Here is a 26,541-nt window from a genome sequence, read left to right on the forward strand (position 1 = left end):
TTTCCTCAGAATCACGACTCTCCTGCTTCTCTCGGGAAATCTCATTGGATAAGCATTCCATCCAGTCAAAGTACAGTTTCGTTAAAATAGTTGTGGTTTGATCATTAACAAATGCATTTCATAGATCAAGGACGATGAGCAGGGTAACTTTGAGCCACAAGACTTTTTTTGGCTTGCTTTGGTTGTGTTTTGCCTGTTTTATGTATCTTAAAGCATAATCACCCTTCTTATCTGCAGCAGTGTTCAATGTTTGACATCACCCAAATTAGAAACAAAGGACTGGGATGATAAAAACACGAAGTGTTTCTAGAGGGGACTCCAGCTTTAGATTGGAAAGCATCTGCTGTAATTGCTTCTGGCGAGTGATGCATTGTCGACAGTCATAGCGACTGTCCTGCATGTCGACTAGACATATAGGCTGCTTCGTCAGGGATTGGTTACTCTTTCAGCGAGTAGATGAGCCGATAATCCACCGAAATGAAGATGGTGAAGTCTCTGTGGGCTTCTTTGCTCTTCCTTGGCACCGTTCTCCATTTTGCGAGTCCGATTTTTGGGCAACTTTCGCCAGAGCTCGACAAATTCTGGCAGACTAAATCATTAGGTAAGCGTCGAAATTCTCCATGATATTTTGATCTTGTTAATGAACGTTTTCTTCAAACTCATGTTAAATGTTTTGGAATGCAGCCTTCACGGCAATTCGATGGGAGGTATCTGATTTCGTTTTTATCAAACTCACCAAATTGTATGCTGAAAGCTATGAAAGTCAATTCAGCGATCTCAGGTGTCTAGTACCACATTGCCTCATTTGTGACATGCAATGCGTAGTCGTGATGGTTATAATTGATGAGATCAGGCACATCTGTACTGTACTTTATTCTTTAAAATTATTGCGCAAATGGGGCTCTGTTCATTTTTAGGGGTTCTTTTCTTTATTAACAGACATTACAGGGAAGTATAAAGAAGCATGTGTGAATGCCGAAAATTTAACGAAAATGTGAACACTTGAGGAAAGTCAGAATATTCTTTCAATTCCAAATTTCGTTTTCTCCATATTGGACAACGGTTTATATATTCAGAAAAAAATAAGTAAAATAATTGAAGACGTTATTCTTTGTTTCAATGCGTGGATAACATGCAATCTCTCCATTAAAGGCAAACTTTACAAAGAGCGGGTGGGTAAGGGGGAATTAGAGAGAATATTGAATTCACACCTTCTGAAAGGATGTCTTAATTTTCTTCTCACGTCCACCGACTGTTTCCCTAATAACTCTGCATTAATCCAATCCTTGTTTGTTTGTTTAGATCTTTTTTTCTTTGGTTTAATTTAGTTAAATTTTTCGATTCTGATTAGTGAAAGCCTTTTGGTGATAATTACCCTTAAGAAGTCCCCATATTTCGTCTTCATCATATTATTCTTTCTCTCAGATAAAAGAGGGCTGGAAAGTGTTCGCAATCTTTTTGCTGAACATGGACTCACCTTTGAAGAGGGTGTGGAGCTTCTCTCCGACAAGAAGAAAGTATTCAAGGTGTGCGTTTAAATGTCTGTTATTGCTGTGGTTGTGTAACAACATCATTTTATTTTCTCGAACTTTTTCTTTTGAGAGTGGAGGGAGGGAGGCTGCGCTTCTTCTCAGAGGTGGCGGATTCAGAGGGGGCGCCCCACCCCCTCGTTATTATTATTTTGTTTTTGTTGTTGAAATAGAAGTAAAATGGAAAAGGGTGCTTACGCGCCGCCTTTATTCATGTTTTCACGAAACCATAAATTGCTCTAGCTTTTTATTTTCTTGTCAGCCAATGAAACCTGGAAATGGCACTGAGTTTTGGTGGGTTTTTTTTTTTTTTTTGCCCTTTTTTACGGAATTCCTGGACCCGCTCCTGCTCACTATCATGGTAGAATACTTGAGCTTATTTACGGGGTTTAGCTCTATGGTACAACAAGGCGATGACATCAATGTAATAGTTACTGAGAAAAAAAAAATCCCTGTATTATGATATGACATCACTAAATATATCTTGGTCATACTGGCTTATGATTCTGATTATTAATTCAAACTACTACAGCTGCTAGGTTATGAAATTGTATAGGAATAATCTTTCCAAGCCTTGTTACTAAAGGAATGTATGTTTTCGTTACTATGAGTGCTTACATGAAGTTCTCTGATCGAATAATTTGTTTATTCGATTTGATATGTTTATTCGATATTTCAATATTTTGTGATCCTTAAATTGCACACTACTTGACTTAAATGGCTTTGAAAATGCGTTTGAGGCCATTTGAAAGTGCATCATTATGATGTGTCTTTTCCACTGTGTGATATCATGATTGAGATGTGTACAGTCCCCCCCCCCATTTTGTGTTGCGTGGTTGTCTAATAAACATGAAAAAAAACACACAATTTCTAATATCCGTAAACTCCTTTTTTATCGTGTTTTTATGTTACTCTGTGAAGCTCGTTAGAGAGAAATTCACCGAGCTTGTCGACGGTGCCACAATAATTCAAAATGAATCAGGCGATCGATTTTACCGCTTCAACGAGGAAGACCAACAACGGCTTGTCTCCGAGATATGCATTGACCACATTCGCCTCTTTCTTCGCGACTTGATATTCAACGAATATTACGCACGGAGAAGTAAGTAACAGGTTCGTTTTTTTTTTTTTTTTTTGTAGGAAATAACATACATGTAATTACCACCAAAAAAAAAAAGACGAAACAAAATAATAACAAACTAAACACAGATATAGCATTACTCTATCATGAGCTGATGATTATAGTGCTGGTACTTTCTATCAAGACAACCATGCATGAAGTCCTTTGTGTACAAAAGCAGTTGAAACTTCTGGATGACTGTAACATGATCCAGCTCATTCAAACGTTCATCGTATTTTGCAGTTCTTATTCATCAAGACCCATTAGTTATGAACGCACAGTCATATAATATCAGGCGTGGCACATTGTTTTTGTATGAAGGGCTTAATTCTTTAGTGCTTTTCATCGGGATTTGTGATTTTATGTGTAAATACCGTGACCCAAATTTCAATCTTCGAGAATGGTGCATAATGAACTTGCGGGTTTGTGAAGGGTGGTTACCTTGACTTTTATGTTCATTTTATTAGGACATAGTCTAGGTAACAGCATCGATATTTCTTTCCCTTTTTTTTCACACGAGCGGCATGCTTTATTTTCCTTACTCATGCAGACCGATTCGGCTTGCATTTCCCATTGCTACTGAATTTATTGCTATTTCTATTGATTACTGATCAAACATCTTCATTTTAAATTACGTGGTCTTTGTGGAAAGTTTTGTTTTTAGGAGGGGTTGTGTACTCGCTTTCGTCTCTATATTATAATTCTTCATTGCAATTTTCCTGCCAATAACGAGGCTAGCCTTGCCTGATGCTATACCATAATGCTGTTGAGGAGTGTCGTCATCATCGTATTGAGCTATTATCATTATGGCTCTCATGATTATCACTATGTCATCATCACCATCATCATCGTCGTCACCGTCATCGTCATCATTTTCAACATCATTATCATCTTCCTCCTCCTCTTTCTCCCCTCTTCCTCCTCCTCTTTCTCCTCCTCCTCCTCCTCCTCCTCCTCATCATCATCATCATCATTATTTACTTATAGTATTATTATCATCATTACTGTCATTCTCTATCCCTTGTATTTTATGTTTTCATTTTTTTTTCTTTTTTTTTGTCAGTGGCGGCATCCTCTGGCGGGTTTCCCACCGAGGAAGCTGAGTTCACTTTTAATGCGAGGGACTATGGGTTTCCTTGGTTGTGCAGATCGACCAAAGCCAATTTGACATCTGGGGTGCCGCCCTTTGACGGAAAGTCGTGCTATGCCGACATCCCATACACTGTAAGTTGCGCAAGCTGCATGCTATCTGATGGTTTGTCCCAAAATGGTATGCTCAGTCTGTCTGTCTATGTGTATGTCTGCATGTCTATCTGTATGTTTGACTGTCTCTGTGATCGTCCCCATATCTCTCACGATATCTATCTTTTTTCTCTTTATCTACCTCTCGTTCCCTCCGTGTCATTCTCTCTTTGTAACCATGGTAACCACGGTCCGGAATACGTGGTCATTCCTGTGCAAATAATCACCCGAAGAGAGTGCAATGTGCAATTTGCTCAGAGGATTGAGTTGACTGTTAGTCCAAGTCACGTATTTTAGTTAACCCTCGTGTCTTGGTGTTAGAGGTAGATAGATAGATAAATAGATCGATAGATAGATAGATATACAAATATGGAAATACTAATGAAGATACACTCAAAGTGAACTACGACACTCCTGAATGATGTTCTTAGGTTTCATTTGGAAGTCTTCCCTGCCATGTACGAAGAAAATATTGAGGCCCGATTTTCGGCAAAAGCTTTACGATTCCGTCAATAACAATCGACTGGTTACTTTTACAATAAAAATGAAATGAAACGAAGTGTTAACACCAATGGTTTGGGCTAGTGATCAAAATACACGGGGACAGAAGATGTTTCATTTCCCTTGAGCAGCCCTCCGTCCTGCTGAAGGGAATTTTTGTACTCGTTATAATACCACTTGGTAGCGAAAGATTGATAACTACCATCCCTATATTCCAGCTATACCAAAACGTGACGACGCTCTATATTTTACCAAATGATCAATGTCACCAGTGCGTGCACAACCCCTTTCACGACTGGTCGTGTGCGTTACGCAATATTCCCTTTTATTGTGAGACATTTCACACATCCGACACGACCTCTTTTTTTTTTCCCGATAAGAACCCATCTGCTTTCTTCCTTATGTCGCCCTTCTTCCCCATTTTAATATCCATTCTGTCAGTTTCTCTCTCTCTCTTTCTATCTAAGATATCTATCTATCTATCGATCTATCTATCTATCTATCTATCTATTTATCTATATGTCTTTCAATCTATCGATCTATAGCTACTCCATTTATTTATCTACCCTTCTATCAGCCTATCCACCTATCTACCTATCCACCTATCTATCTATCTATCTGTCTATCTATCTATCTATCTATCTATCTATCTATCTGTCTATCCACTTTAATACCTACCTACCTACCTACTTATGTACGTATTTGCGTATGTATGTACGTATGTGAGTTTTTGTGTGTATGTATGTGTGTATGTGTTTAAGTATGTGTGTATGTATACTATTCATGTATTCTTTTACCAGTTTTTTTAACAGGTTTTTGTTTGCCATCACTCGACATAATTCAGAAGAGAATAAGGGAAAGTATTGAAGAAGAAAAGAAATTGACAATCGAGAGAAGAGAATCAGCTTTGCATTTAGTAAAATGAAAATAATATGTTGATTAACTGATATGATTGAATAGATTAGTGTTGTTTACTTATTTGATTTTAGAGTGCGAATGGGGTCTGTAAGAAGATAAATTAGTTTCATAAGGTTCAAACTACTGTTCTTCTCTCTGGGGCTTGCTGTCAACGCCTGTAATTCTTTCTTTCTCTCTTTCTTTCTTTTTTTCTGCTCTCTTAACCTGTTGCTTCCGAGATTGCTCGATTTCCCATTGCTTCAAAGCAGGGGGCACCCGGTTCCCGTAGACAACGAGTTAATTCTCTTCTCTTATTGATACGGCTAATACCAGTGGTTTGAGATGATGCATACAACAAGATACGAATATATCGTGGAATTTGATTGGTTGAAAAATACTTTATTGAAGTGCGTAGATCGAGATATGAGCTGGGACCCTAGTCGTGCTAGGGTGGGGGGGGGGGGGGACGTAGAGGTAAGAGGGCAGGTATAGGGAGGGGTTTGTTTTGTTATGTTTTTATTTTCAGCTACGTGTAAGTCTATGTGCTTAATGTAAGTTATATGTATTTCGGATCACGCATCAATTGATTTTTCTTTTTTTTTAAATCATACAAACACGTTGTTTACCTCCAATAAGCTCTTAAAAATCAAAGATTTATTTTCGTATAACTTAGGTCAATTTAAGTATAAGTATTGTAACAATTTGCTGCCGTCTATTTTTAATTCCATGTTCCTAAAAAACCAATCATTTCATGAATATCCCACTAGGCGTTCCAATGAATTTCACTTACCCCTCTTACGCACGATTCTTGCTAAAAATACACTTATTTATATCGGCCCAAATTATTGGAATTCTCTGAATCATGATATAAAAAACGCCCCATCCATACATTCTTTCAAGAGGAGACTGAAGTCCTTTCTATTGCAGTCGTATGACTTTCCAGGACTCAACTAGCCATTTGGCCTTCTTTCTCACATACAGACTTACTTTTTCCTCTTTGAAGAATAAATTCTAATCTTTTGGATGTCTGCTGTTATCTACGCTTTCGCCAAAAGAGTCAAAGACATGAATGTCTGTCTTATTCCTGTTCTTACGTCCCTTCATTTCCTTGCTTTTCTCCTTTCAGACGCTACAATCACTTTTTTTCCCCTCCACAACCATTTTCTGTTTCCCTTGATACACTTCTGTCGAAGATCGCTGTCTCTGTTGTGCATTTTCGTTTGCTATTTTGTCTTCTATTTGTTCATCGTTTCCATTCCGTTTTGTCCCGTACAGCCTTTTCTTCAGTAGATGTTTTGCTGTCTAGTCTTGTTTCATGTTTTTTCGCGTCTGTTAGTCTTGTCCATCTCGTTTTGTCCCGTACAGCCTTTTCTCCAGCAGTTGTTTTGTTGTCTAGTCTTGTCCTATGTTGTTCACGTCTGTAATGGTAAGTGTATTTATCTGTGATTCTAGTTCTCAGTGGGCTTCCAGACTTCTTCCTCTTTTTTTCCTTCTCCTATAGTATTTATAATGCTTTAATTTTTCCATTGATGTTATTATTCCAGAGGGGCCCACATTCTACAAGCTCTGTCTTTTTAGTGGGTCTCTCCATTTTTCGCACTTTAAGCAAAGTTATATATGTACTATATTTCGATCACTTCTTTTTTTTTTTACTACAATGTATAATTACTATGTGGTCCTCCTCAATTGTTTTATATTCTTTTCGATACATAATGTTCTGTTTACCTTATTCTCTGTTGTCAAAAGAAGTGTAACTTATATGTTTTGTCGAAAAATGAAATAAACTTTGAATTGAATTGAATTGAATTGAAATCAAATCTGACTGATTGTATAATTGTATTTAGACATTTAAGATGAATGTGTATGTCATGTAAAATTATAGAAATCAAAATTTAATGGAGATTACTGAAAAACATGTATCTATGTCTGTATGTACGTACAGTATATGTGTATGTGTGTATCTATCTATCAATCAATAACTATGTGTGCATATATATATATATATATATATATACATATATATATATATTCTATGATTGTGTTTCTGCCTTTCTACCTATCTACTCATCTACTATACATATTATGTATATATCTCTTTAACAGGGCATCGGGTGGGCATCCTGCTGGCCGAGCACGTGTACAGAGCTAGAAGTGAACACCGTATCATTTCTATGTAAGCATTGCGCCTCTTTGCGTGTGAGTATGTAATGACATCTCGTTTTTTTAAGGCACCGAAGTTAATCAAGTTCATGTCCGGATATTATACAACCGGCTTCGTTAATAATGAGAACGCAGAATATCTGTTGGAAATCGAGAACGGAACAACAATAGAGAAGGCCAATGAAGATATTCCACCCATTTCTTCTGTTAAAAGTAGTGGTAAAACACGTTTTGCTGATAACCTTTTCGGCACCAAGGAACATAATCAAATCTAATGTGATTAATTTCCTTCAAGACTACCCTGTGCATACAGATAAAGACCACCTCTGAAGTTTATTGATTGCATTGCACGAGATACTAGGCAAGATTTCATCCAAAACGAACACGTAATAAAACGACATTTTCCACGTTATTTATTGTTTTTTTTTTTTTTTTTGCTTTTGTGCGTGTTCAAGTTTAAAACGACATTCTTATGGGGGCATCCCACGAGACCGACACCCACGAGTCATACGGTCCACGAGACCGACATCAATAATAGTTCCATGAGTCATACAGCCCACGAGTTATACGGCTCAGGAGTCATACAGCCCATGAGTTCGACACTACGCACAAAAGGCTCATGAGACCGACACTAAGCAAACATAGCCCACGAGACCGACACTAAGCAATAAAGGCTCATGAGACCGACACTAAGCAAAGAAAGCCCACGAGACCGACAGTAGGCAAAAAAAGGCCCACGAGACCGACAATAAGCTAAAAAGGCTCACGAGACCGACACTAAGCAAAGAAAGCCCACGAGACCGACAGTAGGCAAAGAAGGCTCTTGAGACTGACAGGATAAACAGCGCCATCTACATGTCAGTCACCTGTACACGGTGTTCCATGAACGGAAAAATAACATACTGGCGGGTGTAATTTCGTAACGCTATCAATTGAAAGATGGTGACCATCTACGTAATTATGAACGTCATCAATATATGTATTTCTACATACTTCTGGGGAGGTGGGGGGGGGGGGGGGCAAGTGTGTCAGGGAGCGACATTGTTATCAAGTAGAAAAATTGAATTGTATTCTTCATGCCCCCGCTCCCCCCCCCCCCAAAAAAAAAAAAAAAAAAAAATAGAAGAATTAGTATTCTTCATCCCCCCCAAAAAAAGAGACAAAAACACAAATGAATTTAACAGAGGACAATAACGATGTATGAATTAATTTTAGAGCATTGGTAATGCCACCGTGCTATTTTTAATAGGCTTTCCCAGTTTTTAGCTAGAAAATGGACAAGATATAAATTTTACCTCTTCTCTTTCCCGATTCACTATTTACTTATTCTATTCTAGATATTCTACCCTCCTGCTTTGACATTTTGCAGTAAGATCTATTTGTAATTTTCTCTGTAACTATAATGTAATTCTATACTGATTGAAACGTTTTATGTCGCGGGGATTCACCTCAGTTTTGTGGCTTGCGTTATTCTCCTCCGAACAGTACATTTTATCGTGAAATACAATAGCCGTTTTCATGGATGCATCTGGTTTTTTTCCGAATCCCTAACGCTACCTTAATAGACGATTACGTTATTCTTTGTTTTTAATTGATACTAAATCAACACCCTCGCAGGTTTATTGTAGAAAGATCTGTTACACACTTTTACTGTACTTTGTTCATTTTTTTCATAAACACACACCCATGCAAACACAATTAAAGATCCTGATCATTTCGGGGGGGGGGGGGGGGGGGGGGGGGCAACTGATGGGGTAACACCCTGCCGGAGATGGCAACTCTTCTCTTCCATCTCTCATATCTTCCTATGCTATTATCAGAACACCCTATACAAGTTATTGCTCTATAGGTGGCGCTGTTCATCCTGTCGGTCTCGTGGGCCTTCTTTGCTTAGTGTCGGTCTCGTGAACCTCTTTTGCGTAATGTCGGTCTCGTGAGCCTTGTATGCGTAGCGTCGGTCTCGTGGACCTTTTAAGTGTAGTGTCGGTCTCGTAGGCTTTGTTTGCTTAAGGTGCAATCACACATCGCCGGTTCAGATGGCGGTTCATGGCGGTTCAGCAAATCGCCGTGCTTCGCCAAAGACCGTGTTTACACCGTACACAAACCGTGGTCATTCGTCACTCATCCGCCATGAACCCCGAGAACCGCGGAGAACCGCGGGGAACACCCAGAAAAATTAAACATGTTTAATTTTTCGTGGCGGTCTTGGCGATTTGAAATGGACCGTGTTCACATCGCCGTTCATCGTGTAAAGAACGGCATCCTCCGTGTTTGCATCGCAAGATCCGTGATGATACCGTGTTAACACCGCCATAATTTTCAAGCGAAAAGAAACAATGAACTTAAAAGAGAATAATGGCTCCGGCGACACTTCGTGGCGGAGCAATAAAAAATGGAAAAAAAAAAAGCAAAGATGAACCCATAATCCAAGATCGGGTAAATATATTGAATGCTATAGTTTCTTTACTTCTTTGACACATACACAGTAAGAAATAAAGTTTAATGTTCAAAAAGTTGTTAGGTATGTTGAATTACCTCATTTACATAAAAACCATAATTTACATTAAAAGGTGAGTTCATAATTTTTATCAAAGCTTAACAGCTTACAGTTATACACAGAAGACTTATGTAAATATGTTATGTTGATACAGATAATATTATGTTGAAACTTAAGAGAGTAGAGGGAAAAGCAATGTTGAAACTTGAAAAAAAAAATCACCATTATTGTGTTACGTGAACCTGTAAGTAAAGAGGAAACTATGCACACATACTGTATATGCTTCTTTGATAATGTATAATGTACATATGTCTTTTTATTGACTATTGCTAAAGATATTATTATTATATTATCATCATTGCCGTTCTTGTAAAGCGCACAATACCTTTGGCTAGGTCTCTATGCGATTAAGAGGGGGAACAAGAAGATAAACAAGAAAAGGTAATTTCAGAAACAGCAACATGCTGCATTAATCATCATTTACAATCACTATGTTACTATTTTAACAGATAAGTTTTTAAAAACATTTTGGACTTATTGATGGAACTTGCATGTTTTATCACTTGGGGTGCCGTTCCACAATTCTGGGGCGGCATAAACTATCGTTTGTCATAGTAGTTTGTTGTAATGGATCGAGGGTATCACATACAGATTCCCCTTACGATTTAGGAACTCTCATAGGCTCATATTTCACAAGGAGCTCTGAAAGGTAAGAAGGAGCAATTTTGTGAAAACATGTATAAACAAGCAACAAGATCTTAAATTCAATACGCGAAATAATTATGTGAAAACTTAAAAAAGAAAAAGAGAGATGTTGAAACAAGCAAATACTTGTACATCACTCGATAAAATAACCTGCAAATGAAGAGGAATCTTTGGAAACTTCGTTGGATTCTGCTTTGATATGTATGTCATTTAATGACAGTTAATACAGATATTTTAAAAATTAAAAGAGAGAAAAAGCACGTTGAAACTTGAAGATAATTGCTTGTTGCATCACTTATATCAATCTGAAAAACACAGGGGGCTACAACGTTTCATAATTTCTTTTAAATTGTGTTTAAGTAACAAAGCAAAACGCTCCTTGTTGAAAGCCATTGAGGACAAGTGAAAGGGCTCTGATTGCATCCAACTAAATGTCCTTGGTATGGACTCCTCCACCTTCCGGGGAGATCCGTGTTCCTACCGCGTCAATGCGCGTTTGCTCCGTGTTCAAAACGTGTTGAGAACGTAGTCGCATCGCGTTTAAGTGCTTTCCGCCATCATTGGGACACGGTTCACGGCGGTTTGAGAACCGTCATGAACCGCCATCTAAACCGGCGATGTGTGATCGCACCATTACTGTCGGTCTCATGAGCCTTTTGTGCGTGGTGTCGGTCTCGTGAGCCGTATAACTCCTGGGCTTATTTTACTTGATGTCGAACTTGTGGGCTTTATTTACTCAGTGTCGAACTCACGGGCTGTATAACTGGTGGGCTGTATGACTTGTGAGCTGTATGACTTGTGAGCTGTATAACTTGTGAGCTGTATGACTCGTGGGCTGTATGACTCGTGGGTGTCGGTCTCGTGACGTGCACCCATTCTTATTACCCATACTTTTGCTAGGTTTGACCACTACACATAGGTGTTTTAATAATTGCGGGGGATAAAAATAAAGAAAAAAAAAACTATTGTTGATAACTACCCCCCCCCCCCTTCCCTTCTCCTGGAAAATAGGGACAGGAAATTTTAAATGCTGGTATGTAGCACGGCGTATAGAGTATGAAAGTAGTGATCAAGCTTAATGGAGCCAAATCAGTAGGCCTAATTTGTTCTCCCCGTTATTGTGTTCAAGTAAAAAGACATGTGTAAAAGGGCCTTGGCTAACTCGTCCAATAACAAGAAAGCACGTTACAGCTTTCTCGAATGTAATCCTTTACCTCACGCATTTTCATGTTGTCACCTTTTCCCCCCTATTTTTTGTATAATGGTTTTATATAGTCTGGATCATCATCGGTCAAACGACACCGTTCCTTTATTTGGATTGCGTGGATCCTGCTCCGTGGTTAACCTCTGAAATAGCTTTCACGTAAGCGTTTGATTTTTTTTTTGTCAATTTGCTTTTCTAGCATACTTCCAGCGGTAGATCATAAATGAAATCTTTCTAGGAGAAACAAAGAATGTCAAATACAATGAAGTATTTAGGTCTGTGGCTCATTTCTGAAAAGGAATAATATATTTCCATTACCAGTTCAAGTGCGATTAATGAAAAGAGAGAAGATATCTTACTGATATCAGTAATGACGATACAAATTCTATTATGAACATCCACGTTTTCATCATGAATTAAAGGTAAAAATAGATAGTTATTTCAGTTACAAATATTTCCGTATCGTGTTCCCTGACTGCTCCGCAGAACTCTCCTCGCCTTTTTTGCGTTGCTTGTTGGCATCGGCACCTTTTATGACGTGTTCCTGAAGGCTTTCGTCCTCGAAAAAATGAGCCAGAAAAAGAAGGAGAAAGATACACCTGTCGCTCAAAAAGAAAACATCTACGAAGATCCGGATAGATCGGATGGGGATTCGGCCATAGCAACATCATCTCTGGGCGACGGGGAAGAGACGAAGAAGAGGTGCTGGGTGGATACCAGTGAAGGAGCCGGAGAGATCAATGAAGGGTTCGAGAAGGGGGTCGAAGGACCGACTGACGTGGATAAAGCCGCTCTGCGCCTAGAATTCTCTGAGAGGCAACCTCAAGGGCCGAAAAAGAAGACGTACACTCACATAGGATGGGGTGAGATGTAAAACTGTTTCCAGCAGTGTGTGTGTGTGTGTGTGTGTGTGTGTGTGTGTGTGTGTGTGAGGGGGGGGGGGGGGTCGACAGAGATTCTTACGTCATAGGGCGGTGAGCTAGCTCAGTCGGTGGCGCTCTGCCTCTCGATCTCAAGGACCACGGTTCGATTCCCAGGTCCCACTTGTACCGTCCCCTCTAGTAAGAGACAAAATCCTCTGTCCTCGGATAGGACATGAAATGGAGGTCCCGTGTGTGAGAGAGTCACAACTCATACGCGTAAAAGATCCCACTTCATTTATTCATCACAAAAGAGCAGGGTGTTTAACCCGAAGTGGTCCCACCTCACATCAAACTGGACCCCATGGAAGACCAGCTTAACGTAGCTGAATATGGGCTATCCAGCTATCTTCTCAGATGGAAATGAACAAACAAACATCCCATGCACGTAAAAGATGCCCCCTCATTTATTCATCGCTAAGAGCAGGGTGTTTAACCCGGAGAAGTTGTCCTGGCTTACATCCAACTGGACCCCATGGAAGACCAGCTATCATTGCAGCTGAATAATATTCAGCTGCAATGATAGCTGGTCTTCCATGGGCATCATAAGAAACAAACTATGTTATTTTGTCTGTTTCATTCCCATCTGAGAAAAGGGCTGGATAGCTCATAATAATTATTAGCTATCCAGCTGCCCTCTTCTCAGATGGGAATGAAACAGACAAAATAAAATAGTTTGTTTCTTATGATGCTGTCTCTCTCTGTCTCTCCCTCTCTTTCCTGCTCCAAACAACGAGCTTTACCCATGCTCAATCTCTTGACCAACACGTCACCAAGGTGTAAAATTGGGAATTCGACATTGTTTTGCTAGCAGTAATAATAACAGGGCTTTTTATAAGAGGTGCCCTTAACAGAGGCCTTCCACAGTGGATAGAAAATGGTATCATATCGATATCATCATTGTTTCTTTGTTATTACAATTACGTTTGAAATAATTGTTACTATCACTACCTTCATCTACAACAGCGACAGTTTTAAATGAAAGCGAGAGATTTTCAAGCAGAGGGGTGAAGATCGAGGTATGAGTTTTCTTCAGTTTTGTCTCCCTCTGTACAAGTGAAATTTTTGAGATCGCAACACCCCTCTGCATAATAATCCCTTGCTTTCATTTAATATGCCTTGTTAGCCTTGGACTACTTAACATAACAGTGTCGGAATTTCAGAACTTTGGTATTAATTTGTTCCCAGTTAGTAATCGTGTCATTTGCCGGCAACTAATGATAGCCTGGTGGTAGAATCGTTTCGTAGAAAGCAGTAGATGATAGCTCTTACAAATTTTTCATTTGTAGGTCGGGGGAAAAATAAAGAAAACCTCAACAACAGTTTTCACTTTCATACTTAAAATCATCAATGTCATCACGATGATGACATCAACACTTTTAGAGCTAATGATGATCAATACGACTGTTTTTCCTGTTTAATTACTGATATAAGGTGATCATAATGAAATTATTTACTTGTATGTCTTCGACAACAGGTTTCCTTCCATTTGCATTATCACAGCAATCCTGCACGGTGTTCTAATGTCGTTCTCCATCTACAACAACCTCGGCAAGTTGCTCAGCGCCAAAAAGACACCGAACACCATGGCTGTCCTCAACGGCCTGCGTGTCCTCAGCATGTTCTGGGTCATCCTTGGTCATTCCTGCCAGTTCGTTCTCGGCTTCGTCTGTGAGTATATCGACGTCAACGATTACTAAATCATGTTTTTTTTTTATGTCCACTTTTACATAATTAGTTCTATGATACTTAGGTCAGAGATTCGTTTGAATGAATGCCATGTTTGATATCAACATAACATTGCTTAGTACCCTTACACCGGGCTCAGAGGCTTCAATTGTCAAAATGATTTGAGGGTATAAGATTTTATCAAGACGAGTTTACTCTTTTGCGTCTCTTTCCCGTGATTCAAATCACATTCTTGTTGACTTGGCAGACGTGACACCAACATTGTTGCTACCATCAAATTGTGTCTCAATCGACTGCGAAGAATGGGTTAAGATGTGACCATTTTTAAATGACCCCCTCCCCTTCTCCCAACCGCAAACGACTTTAGCTACTTTTTCCATCTTGTCTGGTAAAACACTATCCAATTAATGAGTGAATAATGATTTTGTTCCATACAAGTCGTCCAATGCTCTCTCATTCCGAATGATGTACTTTTTTTTTCATCTTATGAATCATCGTCAGAACAAGGTCCACAGTTATTGCAAACTCGGGATTAAAGATTTTAGCAGTGATTCATTTGGAATGTACACCTGTATGATACCCATATGTTGATTTGGATCATTCCACTCGTCACACGGCCCACGAGCTTGACATGGGAAAAAAGGTACCTGAATCCTACGCGCACGAGTCATGCAGGACATGGGCTAGACACCAAGTACTAAGTACAACAGGCCTACTGGCTGGACACATTTGCAGATCAACGAACTAGACACCTAGGCGAATAATGTCCATAAGCTCGACTAGGCAAATATATCCCACACGGTCGACACTATACAAAAAAAGGCCTTCAAACTAGGCGATGCGTATCGTATATTTAGCTCTGTGCTGTGATGCCAAAATTTAGGGGTCTTTTTGATTTTTCCCTTTGACTAGTAACGGGCTCTTGGGCCTTATTTGAATAACGTCGCACCTTGTGGACCTATTTTAGTTGATGTCGAGCTCATGACCCTTGTTCAGTGTCTAGTCTTTGTGTTGTGAGCTGTAAGTCTCGTGGGCAGTATAACTCGTGGGCAGTATGACTCGTGGGCTGTATGACTCGTGGGTGTCAACTTCGTGTCTCACGCCCGTCTTGTTTTGCCACGTCTCCTTTCTTTCCTTTTTCGTAGCTAATGCATCTCAGTATTATGCCATGGCAGGAAACATGGGATTTTTGGCAATCTTGAATGGTACATACTCAGTGGATACATTCTTTGTCCTTAGGTAAGTTTAAGTAGGATTCACACGAAACATTATCCAAGTCTTGCTGCAAAGTCTGGTCGAAGAATGTTAGAAACAACAAACAAACTTCACATCTGTAAGATAGCAAGTTGACATTAGAGTTTTCTTTTGCTTGCCTCCTTCTTTCCAGTCCCAGTTTGATATATAGTTCAGTTTGTTTGGGTTCTTATGTTGTCACACATTTTCATTGACCTCTATGATCGATCTATCTCTCTCCCGTCACCTTTACTCGTTTCTTGTATTATATGCTCCACCAATCAAACAATATTTTAGGCAATTTCCTCAAAATACAGATAAAGGAATACTATCTATCATAAATGAAACTATATAATATTCATATTGGCAATTTTAAAACAAAACCAACCCTTTATAACTCTGGATTGCTCAAGTAAATACGTGCTTTTGTGCATATCATATCTTTTGTTGTGGAAAAATCGCAGTGGCTTCCTCGTCACTTACCTCACACTGAAGCAAATCGACAGCAAGAAGCTGAACAGCGTTTTGAGCTGGTGTCTCTTCTATTTTCACCGTTGGTGGCGCCTTACGCCCGTGTACATGGTTGCCATGGGGATATGGGCTCTTCTGATGCCGCACTTTGGCCAGGGCTTCCTGAAAGAAGGCCTTGGGGATTTCGTCAAGTCCTTCTGCAGGAGATACTGGTGGACCCATCTCTTGTACTTCAACAACCTTTTACCGTTCCCAGGCTCCGTCGATGAATCGGTATTTAAACCTTGATTTTGGAATGCCCATAAGAACACGCGCAGACACATCAAACGCCGAAAAGGAAAACAAGCTGACAGAAAATTAAACACGAACAAGTCAGTTGGTATCGATTTTGATATGGCTATAAACAGGGCACATTAATTAAGCCAGTTCGGAGGGATTGCGTTTTGCATATCGATCGTCCTTCATACATGACCTGTTTTTGAAAGTCCATTGAAAACAAAATTATTCGAAATTTAAAGTAGCAGCTATGTTCACGTTCTTCATACAGCAAGTGCTTGTAAAAATCAAGATCAGTCAAACATAAAACTATGAGCTCAAGACTCTGAGGACTATCTAACTTCCATCGTGAATCATACGGCTGTAACAAGCTCCAAAGTTAATTAGTGATATTACTATAACTATAGATATTTTACGTCATTAAATTATTTGTAATCAACTCAGCTTGCGTACGGAAAAAAAATTTCGCCCACTTATCGTATTTTGTTGTTTAGAATTCACAGCCGCCGCAGCTGCGACTAGGTCAGATAATTTGTTCCGGAAAATTATCATTTTTTACAAAACCTGCGAACTATTCATGTTGGGCGCCTGTCTAATCATTTGATTTTTTTTTAAAGTTAGACTTTATATATCCAATATTTTTAACCTTTGTAAATACCTATTATATCCAACTCATCTATTTTTCTTCCTGCAGTGCATGGGATGGTCCTGGTACTTGGCCAATGATATGCAATTCTTCATCATAAGTCCGCTGATTTTGGTCATATTACACAAGTGAGACTTTCCTTTGCCAATGAAATGAAGAGTTTGATCATTAAGGGATTGTACAGTTATGGTTCAGACCTAATTTCAGGTTTCTAACCATTTTTGGTGAGATAATGAGAAACCTCTTATAAAATGTGAAAGAGCATGTAATTCTATGAGGAATTCAATGTTTATTTGATGAAAATTGGTTTTGAAATGGCTGAGATATCAAAAAAGAGCGATTCTAATAAAGTGTGGGACCCACACTTTATTACGATCGCTTTGTTTTACTTTGTTTTTTGATGTTTCAGTCATTCCAAACCCGATCTTCGTCAAATAGACTTTGAATTCCTCTTAAAATGGTATGTTCTGTACTATATCATAAGTGTTTTCTTGGTATCTCGCAAAAAGTTAAAAACCCAATTCTCGTCTCAACCAAAACTGTACTATCCCTTTAAAATGGGCGAAGAGTTCTTTTTTAACATTACGTCCGCCATCAGATAAAGCAAATAAAGCTCTTCGAATGTTACCATCACTATACTTGCACAACAAGAATTAATATTCTTGAAGTTATTAATGAAACATACAATATTTTCTCATATTTTCTTTTAAGTAGGTTTAATTGAAAATATCTCAAATTGACAAATATCGAGCTACTCCGCTTTGAAATCGAACTCTACATATACGAACAAAGCTAATTTTACTCATAGATACCGACTTACCAAAATATGTATCTTTTTATCAATGGGGCATGTCTCCTCACCTTGCTAACTCTACTGAGTGCTTCTATTTATGACGCTTTTTGTATTCCGCCGTTTCGAGCTGAGGAATCAACATTCAGAGTAGTTTTGTTCCCCCCCCCCCCCTCACAACACAACAAAGGATCATAATTCTAACTTTGATAACGAGAATCATTATTAGCTTACGAACTTTACCACACACATTATTTTTTTAACGAGTGGTGTGTCTCACAGCTTGATATCTCTACTAACAGTACCGTCCAAAGTTATTGTTGATTGTGCTTGATCGTAAAAATAGATTCTTCGATATTGATTTTCTCGATCTCTTTTCTATTGTTTCCCCCTGATTTCTCGTTTGCTCGCAGGAATGCAAAAGCTGGAATGGCCCTGATCATATCACTACTTGTGGTTTCCTTATCAGCCTTGTTCGGTCTGAACTATTACTACGGGTTCTCGATCAATGGACAAGAGTAAGGGAAAAGCATCGGTGTTTACGTAGAGATATGTGTTATGTTTGTGTGTGATTTGTTTGCGAGCGCGCGTGAGTGTGTATGTTTGTGTGTGTGTGTGTGTGTGTGTGTGTGTATGTGTGTTTGTGCGTGTGTTTGTTTGATGGTACGATCGCAGATGTAATTTTGTTTCAAGGCCTGGGGTCTGTTTCGTAAAGATTGATCATAAGAATGATATTACAATTGGTGTGATTTAAAAAAAAAAGTTACGCTCGATTAGCTACCTTAAATCCGTTCTTTTAATAAATCAAGCATAAGTATCTTTATGAAACAGAATTACTATCAATTCATCCGATCTCACTCTCGATTCGATGAGTTACGCTCAATAAATGGAGCGTAAGAACAATCGTAACTCGTTATGAAGCAGGCCCAAGAACTTCTGTCATTACTCATACTGAATCAAAGCCGCACACCTTCACAAATTGAGTTTTACGGGAATTTTTAGAATGAAATAATTTGATGTTAATATATTTTTTTTTGCGAAAGAATGTTCGCCCATAATGACGCACATGTTGCATCATTCTCGGCTGCACACTGTGGACTCCATTTAAGATCATTGTTATCAGATAATTTTTGCTGTTACTCTTAAGTCACTCGCATGATTGCCGATAAAATCAATTCTTACTTTACTCTGTAGACTAGACTATTTTGACAGTAATATAAATTATGTTTTATAGCTAATCTTGCATTTGCACTTGTTTTCTTTGTTTTCTGCATGATGTTTCTTCTTTGTTTCACAGGTCATACACCGGCAGGCCTTTGGAACCAAGCAATGCCGACATCACATACGCCAAGCCGTACACCCGAATCCCCACCTATCTGGTCGGCATGGTAGTTGGCTACGTCATGTTCAGACTTAAAGATAAGAAGGACTTCAAACTAAATAAGGTAAAATCGATTTGGTCTGTACTGATTAGTATTTTATCTATTCATTTCTTCGTTTACATATCAATTCATGGATTTACTGTCTTTTAATACTGTTCTTCAATTCATACTGTACTGTTTGTTCTATAATATTTGTTTTGTGTTCTTTTTTCATTTTTTCTATTTCCTTTTGACGGGTTATTTCAATTTCAAGCGACACATCCCTGGCATGTTGTACAGGGTGATGACAATGTCGAAATAGAAACGTCAAAACAAATCATCAGCAAATTTGTTAGTGACTGAATCTGCCAACAGCCTGCATGACAAAAGACTTATGGATAAGTTGCAGATGCAAGATGAAACGCCATTAGTCTGTGTGTGTGTGTCAGTGTGTGTGTGTGTTTTTTTCACGTAACCTATAGGTATACTTTATTCAAAGGACAAGTGGCCCACAAGCGGATTGCACAACACAAAATTATTCTTTCGAAACAGAGAGTATTTCCTTAAATAACTTGAAAACGTATCTAATACAAATATATACATTAATAGAAAGCTAGCAAACTATTGAACAACCGGACGTGTTTCTTCATAATCATGATACTCATCAAGTTCAAGTTCAAGTTGATTTATTTCATTTCCAACAAACAAAATAATTGGAACTACAATGAAACATTCGTATACACAGATGTCAGAAAATCAGTACCACAAGGCGATGAACAGAAATAACAATGTAAAAAAGATACAGTTAAATTATCAACAGAGATAAAAAAAACTGTTATGTCACTGTGGTAAATGCATAAACAATATTGCTGGAAATGGAGGGGACTGCTAAAAAGCAGAGCTTGTAGAATGCAGTCCCATCATACCGAAAAAAAACACATAGTAGCAAAAACAACAAAAATAATTTCCCTAAGCGGTTGTAAAAAAAAAAGACAGAGTAATACACACATACATGCACACTAGGAACGCACATTGACAAACACGAGGCGGCTCTCTTGTAAGGAAAGATTGATGAGAGGATAGAAAGATAGTGAGGAAGGTAGTAAGACCGAGGTGGACAAGGGGGGGGGGGGAGGAGAGGGAAATGATGGGTCATAACCAGGGCACTGGAGGTACAGAAGCACGGGCTCACTGATAAACAAAGAGTAGTGAGATTACCGAGCAACAACAGTATCAAATCAAAAGTAAAAAAAACAAAAAAACAAAACTGAATCCTTATGCTGCATATTCATGGCTGAATAATTCATCGGTGCCACACTGACTTCAGGGTCCTCCTCAGACGTAATGAATTTCAACATTGCTCATTTTTGCATAGACATGGAAGTTTACAAACAATACAATGTAGGCCTATGAAAAAAAGTAGCCATGTGCACGTCTGTGAAATACTGTATCGCTTTCGAATAAAGACGGAATTAGATGAACAGCTTATAAGTAACAAAATTGATATACTTTGCAAGGCATTTGAGTGACTCTCAGAAGAGCAAAGGCGAAGAGACTAACTGATAAGATTGAAGAAAGAAGCTTGTATTGAATTACTTCCAAAGTTCTATTTGCATATTAGTAAATTAAGAATGTGTTTTGTTAGCATTGGGCAATATCTACTTTTTGAAAGACTGCCACAGAGTGAGTATTCTCAGAACATACTACAATTTGCTTTTGACGATAAAGAAGCAATCAAAATATAAGTATTTAAACAAACATTTTCATTCACTTTTGATACTAAAACAATTATACTAAAGCTGCTAAAAACTAAGAGAATAAGAAAATGTATATGTATAACAATTTGATATCTTCATGAAAATATTTCTTGCATTGTAACAAATGCAGTATTATCAAAAAGAGTTCATTTCTTTTGTTCAGTTTTGACCTTTCCTACAGAAAAAGATAGATGAAAATGGCATTCATCTAGACGCACTCATTTTTTTTTTACATGCTCGTTGTACATTGAAAATAATATTGCCAGTAAGAAATCAAACTCCCAGTTGAACTGCTGTCTTCTACAGGTCGTCGCTTGTGTCGGTTGGGTGCTGGCCCTTGGGACAATGTTCGGGGTCATTTACGGCGTCCATTGGGCCCAGGGCCGTTACTCTCCTTTTGCGGAAGCTCTGATATATCTGACCTTCTCTCGCCTGGCGTGGGGCGTGGCCGTTGGCTGGGTCATCTTTGCCTGTCTGGTGGGCGCTGGAGGTAACCTTTATTCTTTAACACGCACACACATGTATACTTACGCACCGTTTTCTAAATGTGACTCTGCACCTCAAAACAAACAAAACGTCGCCAGGCATGAATTTTTAGTTAAGACCATATTCTGAAAGAGCAGACTTTAAGCTTTAAAATGATGGATAACTCAAATCAAATGGACTCTGCTAACCTATCTAAATATTGGAAAGAAAGCACAAACTCAGGAAAAGTGTGAACTGAGAAAAGAGGCTCTGAAGTACAATGTCTATTCAAGCGCTTAATCTTTACCAAACCGTGCTGGCTGTGCGATGAATGGGACAAAAAACAGGAAGTAAACCACCAGAGTAAACAACAATGAAGGGATTATCAGATTAAACTGAAATTAAGCATGCCTCATTAACACGTTCTGTCCATAATTAATGCCAACTTTCAAAGCAGTAACACTATCCTTTCAAAAATTATTATAGTTGAAAGTGAAGAGTGTGGACAAGGTTTTTTCAGAAATGAAAAAGGGATTCTAAAGAGTAAAGACACACCTAATCACACTATTCTACCAAAAATGTTCGAGATAAACTGCTAAAAAACACACTTTCCTGCCCGTTTTATGATACCAAATTTTAGCATAATGTAAAAGAAGATCCGCTCTTTCAGAAAATATGAAAAAGTCAAGTTCGGCTAGGTTGACCCATTTCACTTATTTTCAGTCCTCATGCAAAATCAGTGTGTGCGACTTTATGTTCGTTTTGAGGTGCACGGTCACAAATTTTGATTTTCCTCCCTTCGAATATCGTCGATTTTTCGTAGGCCTAAACACAAATGTACTCGGTGTCGCAGGGAATGTGATGTTGTGATTTTTGTCTGACCAGATACAGAAGGCTGCCAAGCAATGCCTAGCGAAAGCTTTGCATTGAAGGAAAAACAATTTTTTCTTTGATTCAAAGCATCGAACAGAGAAAACTGACAAATAACAACGGGAGATTTCTATTAGAAAAAATACAATAAAAGAAAAAGGGAACAAACAAGACATAAAGACAAGATTACACAATGATCGGGGAATTGATCTAATGCCGATCACGGGGCTGATAAAGCCAAAACATGTGCCAGTAAGCCTGTAAGAGTGTCCATCGTTTTTCACCCCCAGCATATTTTTAACACTGTTAAATCTTATGATCATGACTTTAGCATTGTCTTACTGCTTGCGTTACGTTGATATGTGTATGATTGACTTCAAATATTTATACCAAACGCATCAACGATACAGCTTTGGATGTATTTCTTATTATCTTTATAATAATACACTAATAATGCGCCAGCATCCATCATGACAACATTTCTTATGGCATATAAAAAGGCAAAAAGAAAATATGAAAACAGATAAGAGAAAAGTGATGATATGCACATGCCTGTAGCAGATATGATATGAAACAAATCAACCCACGTATTTGCTCCCTTCCCGGAATAATTGAAAATAATACAATCACCATTGTAAAAAGTGAATTACAGTGTGAGCAAGTCTGTCCGAGACATTTGTAATAATGATTCTGATACTCATGAAATTTTCGCCTTTCGTCAATGCTGTGTGCGTGGGTTTCTTCCTCTATCAAAAGGTCCCATAGGAGAGTTTCTGGGCTGGAGTTTTTGGGTGCCCATGGCCCGTTTGTCCTACGCGGCTTACCTCATTCACCCGGTCCTCATGACGAATAATGTCTATACCACCCAATTCTTGTACAACATGACCTACGTTACCATCGTAAGTAGTTAGGCTACTACACTTCATGATAACATTGTTTTCAAAGAAAAAAATGTAACATTGACACTGTATGCATTGACATGTGTGGTTCTCAAATCATGCAGACGTCTTCACTGAAATTCCCTGGAGTTCATGTAGATAATAAATTGGATTGGTCGAATCATACTAATTTTGTTTGTAACAAATTATCAAAAAATATTGGTATAATGTACAAACTCCAAAAGTCTGTTTTAAAATCAATTTATAATGTTGTTATTCTACCTCATTTGTACTATGAAATAACTGTTTGGGGCAATGCTCACGAATTTACATTCAAAGACTTTTAGTGCAATACGAATCATTTCCCATGCCACCTTTCTTGCCGATACCCAACCACTTTTATATCCCTGAAGATATTGCAGTTGAATGATATGTACAAATAATATCAAGCTGGAATTTTGTATGGATTTGTGTAAAAATCGTTTTATTACCAAAGACTCTCTTAGATTTGTTCACTTTTAATAATCAAATTCATAATTATAGCACGCGATCCGCGAATGATTTTCACATACCTTTATCTCGTAATTCTTTTTATCAACGATCTATCATTTACATTGGTCCTACCCTGTGGAATTCTCTCCCCTGTGCAATTCGTAATACTAGCTCTTTGAATACGTTTAAATCTGGTTATAAAAAAAGCTCTCATCTATAATTACAGCCGAAATCATTAAGATCAGGAGTATAATTTTTTATTCCTTATGTTTCGAGACATCCTGTATTTTGTTGTTGTCATTGTGTGTTTTGTTTTGTCTTGTCTGGTCCTGCTCTTACGTTTTACTTTCATTTGGACACATCATAGATAATTGAAATTAAATGAATAATTTTAGGTCAGCTAAAAATAAGGGACATCTCTTTTCTGGCTGCTACCTACCATAGCATAAGTGTTAACCTATGTACGTGTAATTGTCAATCTATATTTGTATTTTTTTCCCTTTTCACTGTCTTACTGATATGTTTGTAATCATATCTGAATATTGATAAAGGCTATGTATTTGTTTTTTGATAATTTCTTGCTTTGGTGAAATATCCGCAAATTTGCAATTCCCACATCCGCATGGTTGGGAAAGAGGAGGGCCTTATTCTAATCATTTGTCAGAAATCGAACTGCTTATCTTGACGGTCATATTTACCTCTGCCTCAATTATAGTGCATGTTCTTTTATAGCACGTAAATTATTTTCTTTAAACTAGTCTTAATGTTCTCTTTTTTTCATGAGAAAGTTATTTGATTTGTCACAATGATTTCATTTGTATCTTTTCTGTGGAGAATTCTTTATGTATATTCTTCTTTATATTTCGATGATATCTTCATTAATTTTGTCATAAAAATGTCATTTGCACAAGTGAAGAAGTATAGGAAACTGAAAATAACAACATACAATCTCTATCTCTATCTTAATTTTCCCAATCTCGCTCTACCCCAAGGCCTACCATTTCATAGGTAACGTCGTCGTCTCCTACACTGCTGCGCTGGTTCTCTCTCTCCTGATTGAGGGACCTACTCTGGGTCTAGAGAAGGTCATGTTTGGCAGATTCAAATAGTTGGCGGAAAAAGAAGATCGGCTGTCATTGGAAGACAAATAATAAGATGTGTCCGACAACATCGCACTCTCACTGCTATGTTTCTGTTCTGATACTTTGATACAAACATATTGTTTGATGCTCAGTCCAAGGTATATCACACAGTCACTGCACGTTTCTTTATAGACTATACTGCCTCTAGGCAAATTTATTTATCCCGCAATCGATATGATGTAGAGAAGTACCTCACCAGTTATCACTTGAGTATCTGTAATCACATACCATTACTTACAAGCCGCAAAATGTAGTAATGTATATGAAACTTGTCGAAGAAACTAAGTTTAAGTTTAGAAAACTGCTGCTCAAAGCAATGACATTGCCACCATAGTTTATATACAAATCCACTAGAATAAGTATAAAGGCTCGTAGGGATTAGTAAAGAGGAAATGGTGTACAATAACGTATCTTACGTAAAAGCGCTCAAAATGGTTTGAAGATCTTGTGATTGCCTGCTAATCTTTTATCGTAAGGATCACTTCATGGTATGAAAAAACGTGTATTGATAAGTTATGCAAGCTAGAAACAGGTACAGAATCCATTAACATCACCCCGTAGGCAATCACAATGTCTTTAAAAGATCACTTGGTTCAGAACATGCTTCCGTCCCTCCGCAATGTATGATTTCCGAAATGCTACGTGACCATAAGTCACCCTAATGTAAATGGAAATATTTCTTCTTCCATTTCTTTTTCTCAAGACAATATTTTGGCATTGCCTGTGACTTTGTACATGATTGTCATACGTGTAACAAGTGGTTTGACGGACCAATTTGAATGTAATTTCGGTATGTTACACTGCAATTTACAACCTTTATGACATAACAGTGTACCTGTCGTATTTGAGAATTGTTAATTGCTCCTGTTTAAAGAGTCAGAAATTTCATGAAATTATTTTAGATAGTCAATATCGTTGAAGAAAATAAACAACATCACAGTCATCCATGTATTACAGTAAGGACATGATGAATTTGTATTATTTAATAGTGTGTAAATGTGTATGATTCTGGTTACAATGTAGCCAGAAAAAAAAGGCAATCCGTTAGTAGAGCAGACACTAGATTTGTCGTCGGAAGGAATCAAGATTACAGCATATTTTTTTTTTTTTTTTTCAGATTCAATCTCGGCCATTCATGATCTGTCTCATTTTACATTTTTATGCTTATCAACCTTGAAGTATTTAAAATCATTTCGCACTTTTCCACGCTGAATTAGGTCTGAAGTTGTTAATTTGAAAAATATGCTTGTTAATTTAGCTGTTTGTGTTAATTTTTCTCTCTGACAATTGTATATTATTAATTTTGTAAATGGCAGTCCAATATAAGAAAATTTATCTCAAAGGTTATTGAAAATAAGGTCCACTTGCTTCCAGCAGAGTGCGTGCATATGGATATGTGTGCTCATCGAAATATAGAGAGAAACGTTTCTTTTAAACTGTAATGTGAAGATAAATGAGGGTTTTCAAAGGATATATATATATATACATATATATTACTGCTACTGATATGCTTTTTGATCTGTAGATATATATGCCACACATGCGATTTTTGAAAAAATCCTAATGAATAAAATAAAATGAAATTATGTCAATATAGATAACGAAGGAGAAGGAGTGGAATGGATATGTGTATTATAACATGTGGTCCTGAGTTCGCAATTTGGTCAATTTCGTCACCATCTCGATTGTTACTATG

The 26,541-nt window shown here is 37.9% G+C and overlaps 1 protein-coding gene across 1 annotated transcript; it reads left to right on the forward strand.

The window, feature by feature from the left end:
• Nucleotides 1-477: 477 nt before the first annotated feature.
• On the forward strand, nucleotides 478-24,812 carry LOC139728038 (O-acyltransferase like protein-like). Its single transcript, XM_071639004.1, has 15 exons — nucleotides 478-601; nucleotides 1,426-1,526; nucleotides 2,451-2,631; nucleotides 3,713-3,904; nucleotides 11,927-12,014; nucleotides 12,342-12,718; nucleotides 14,279-14,446; nucleotides 15,610-15,703; nucleotides 16,162-16,441; nucleotides 17,139-17,218; nucleotides 18,294-18,398; nucleotides 19,178-19,325; nucleotides 21,305-21,488; nucleotides 23,090-23,232; nucleotides 24,696-24,812. The coding sequence occupies exons 1-15, from the start codon at nucleotides 478-480 to the stop codon at nucleotides 24,810-24,812; spliced, it is 2,382 nt and encodes a 793-aa protein (XP_071495105.1).
• Nucleotides 24,813-26,541: the final 1,729 nt, after the last annotated feature.

The sequence above is a fragment of the Diadema antillarum genome, unplaced genomic scaffold (genome assembly GCF_040938485.1).
Source record: "Diadema antillarum isolate AM-2024a unplaced genomic scaffold, OU_Dant_1.0 seq00000162_RagTag, whole genome shotgun sequence".
NCBI classification, from domain to species: Eukaryota; Metazoa; Echinodermata; class Echinoidea; order Diadematoida; family Diadematidae; genus Diadema; species Diadema antillarum.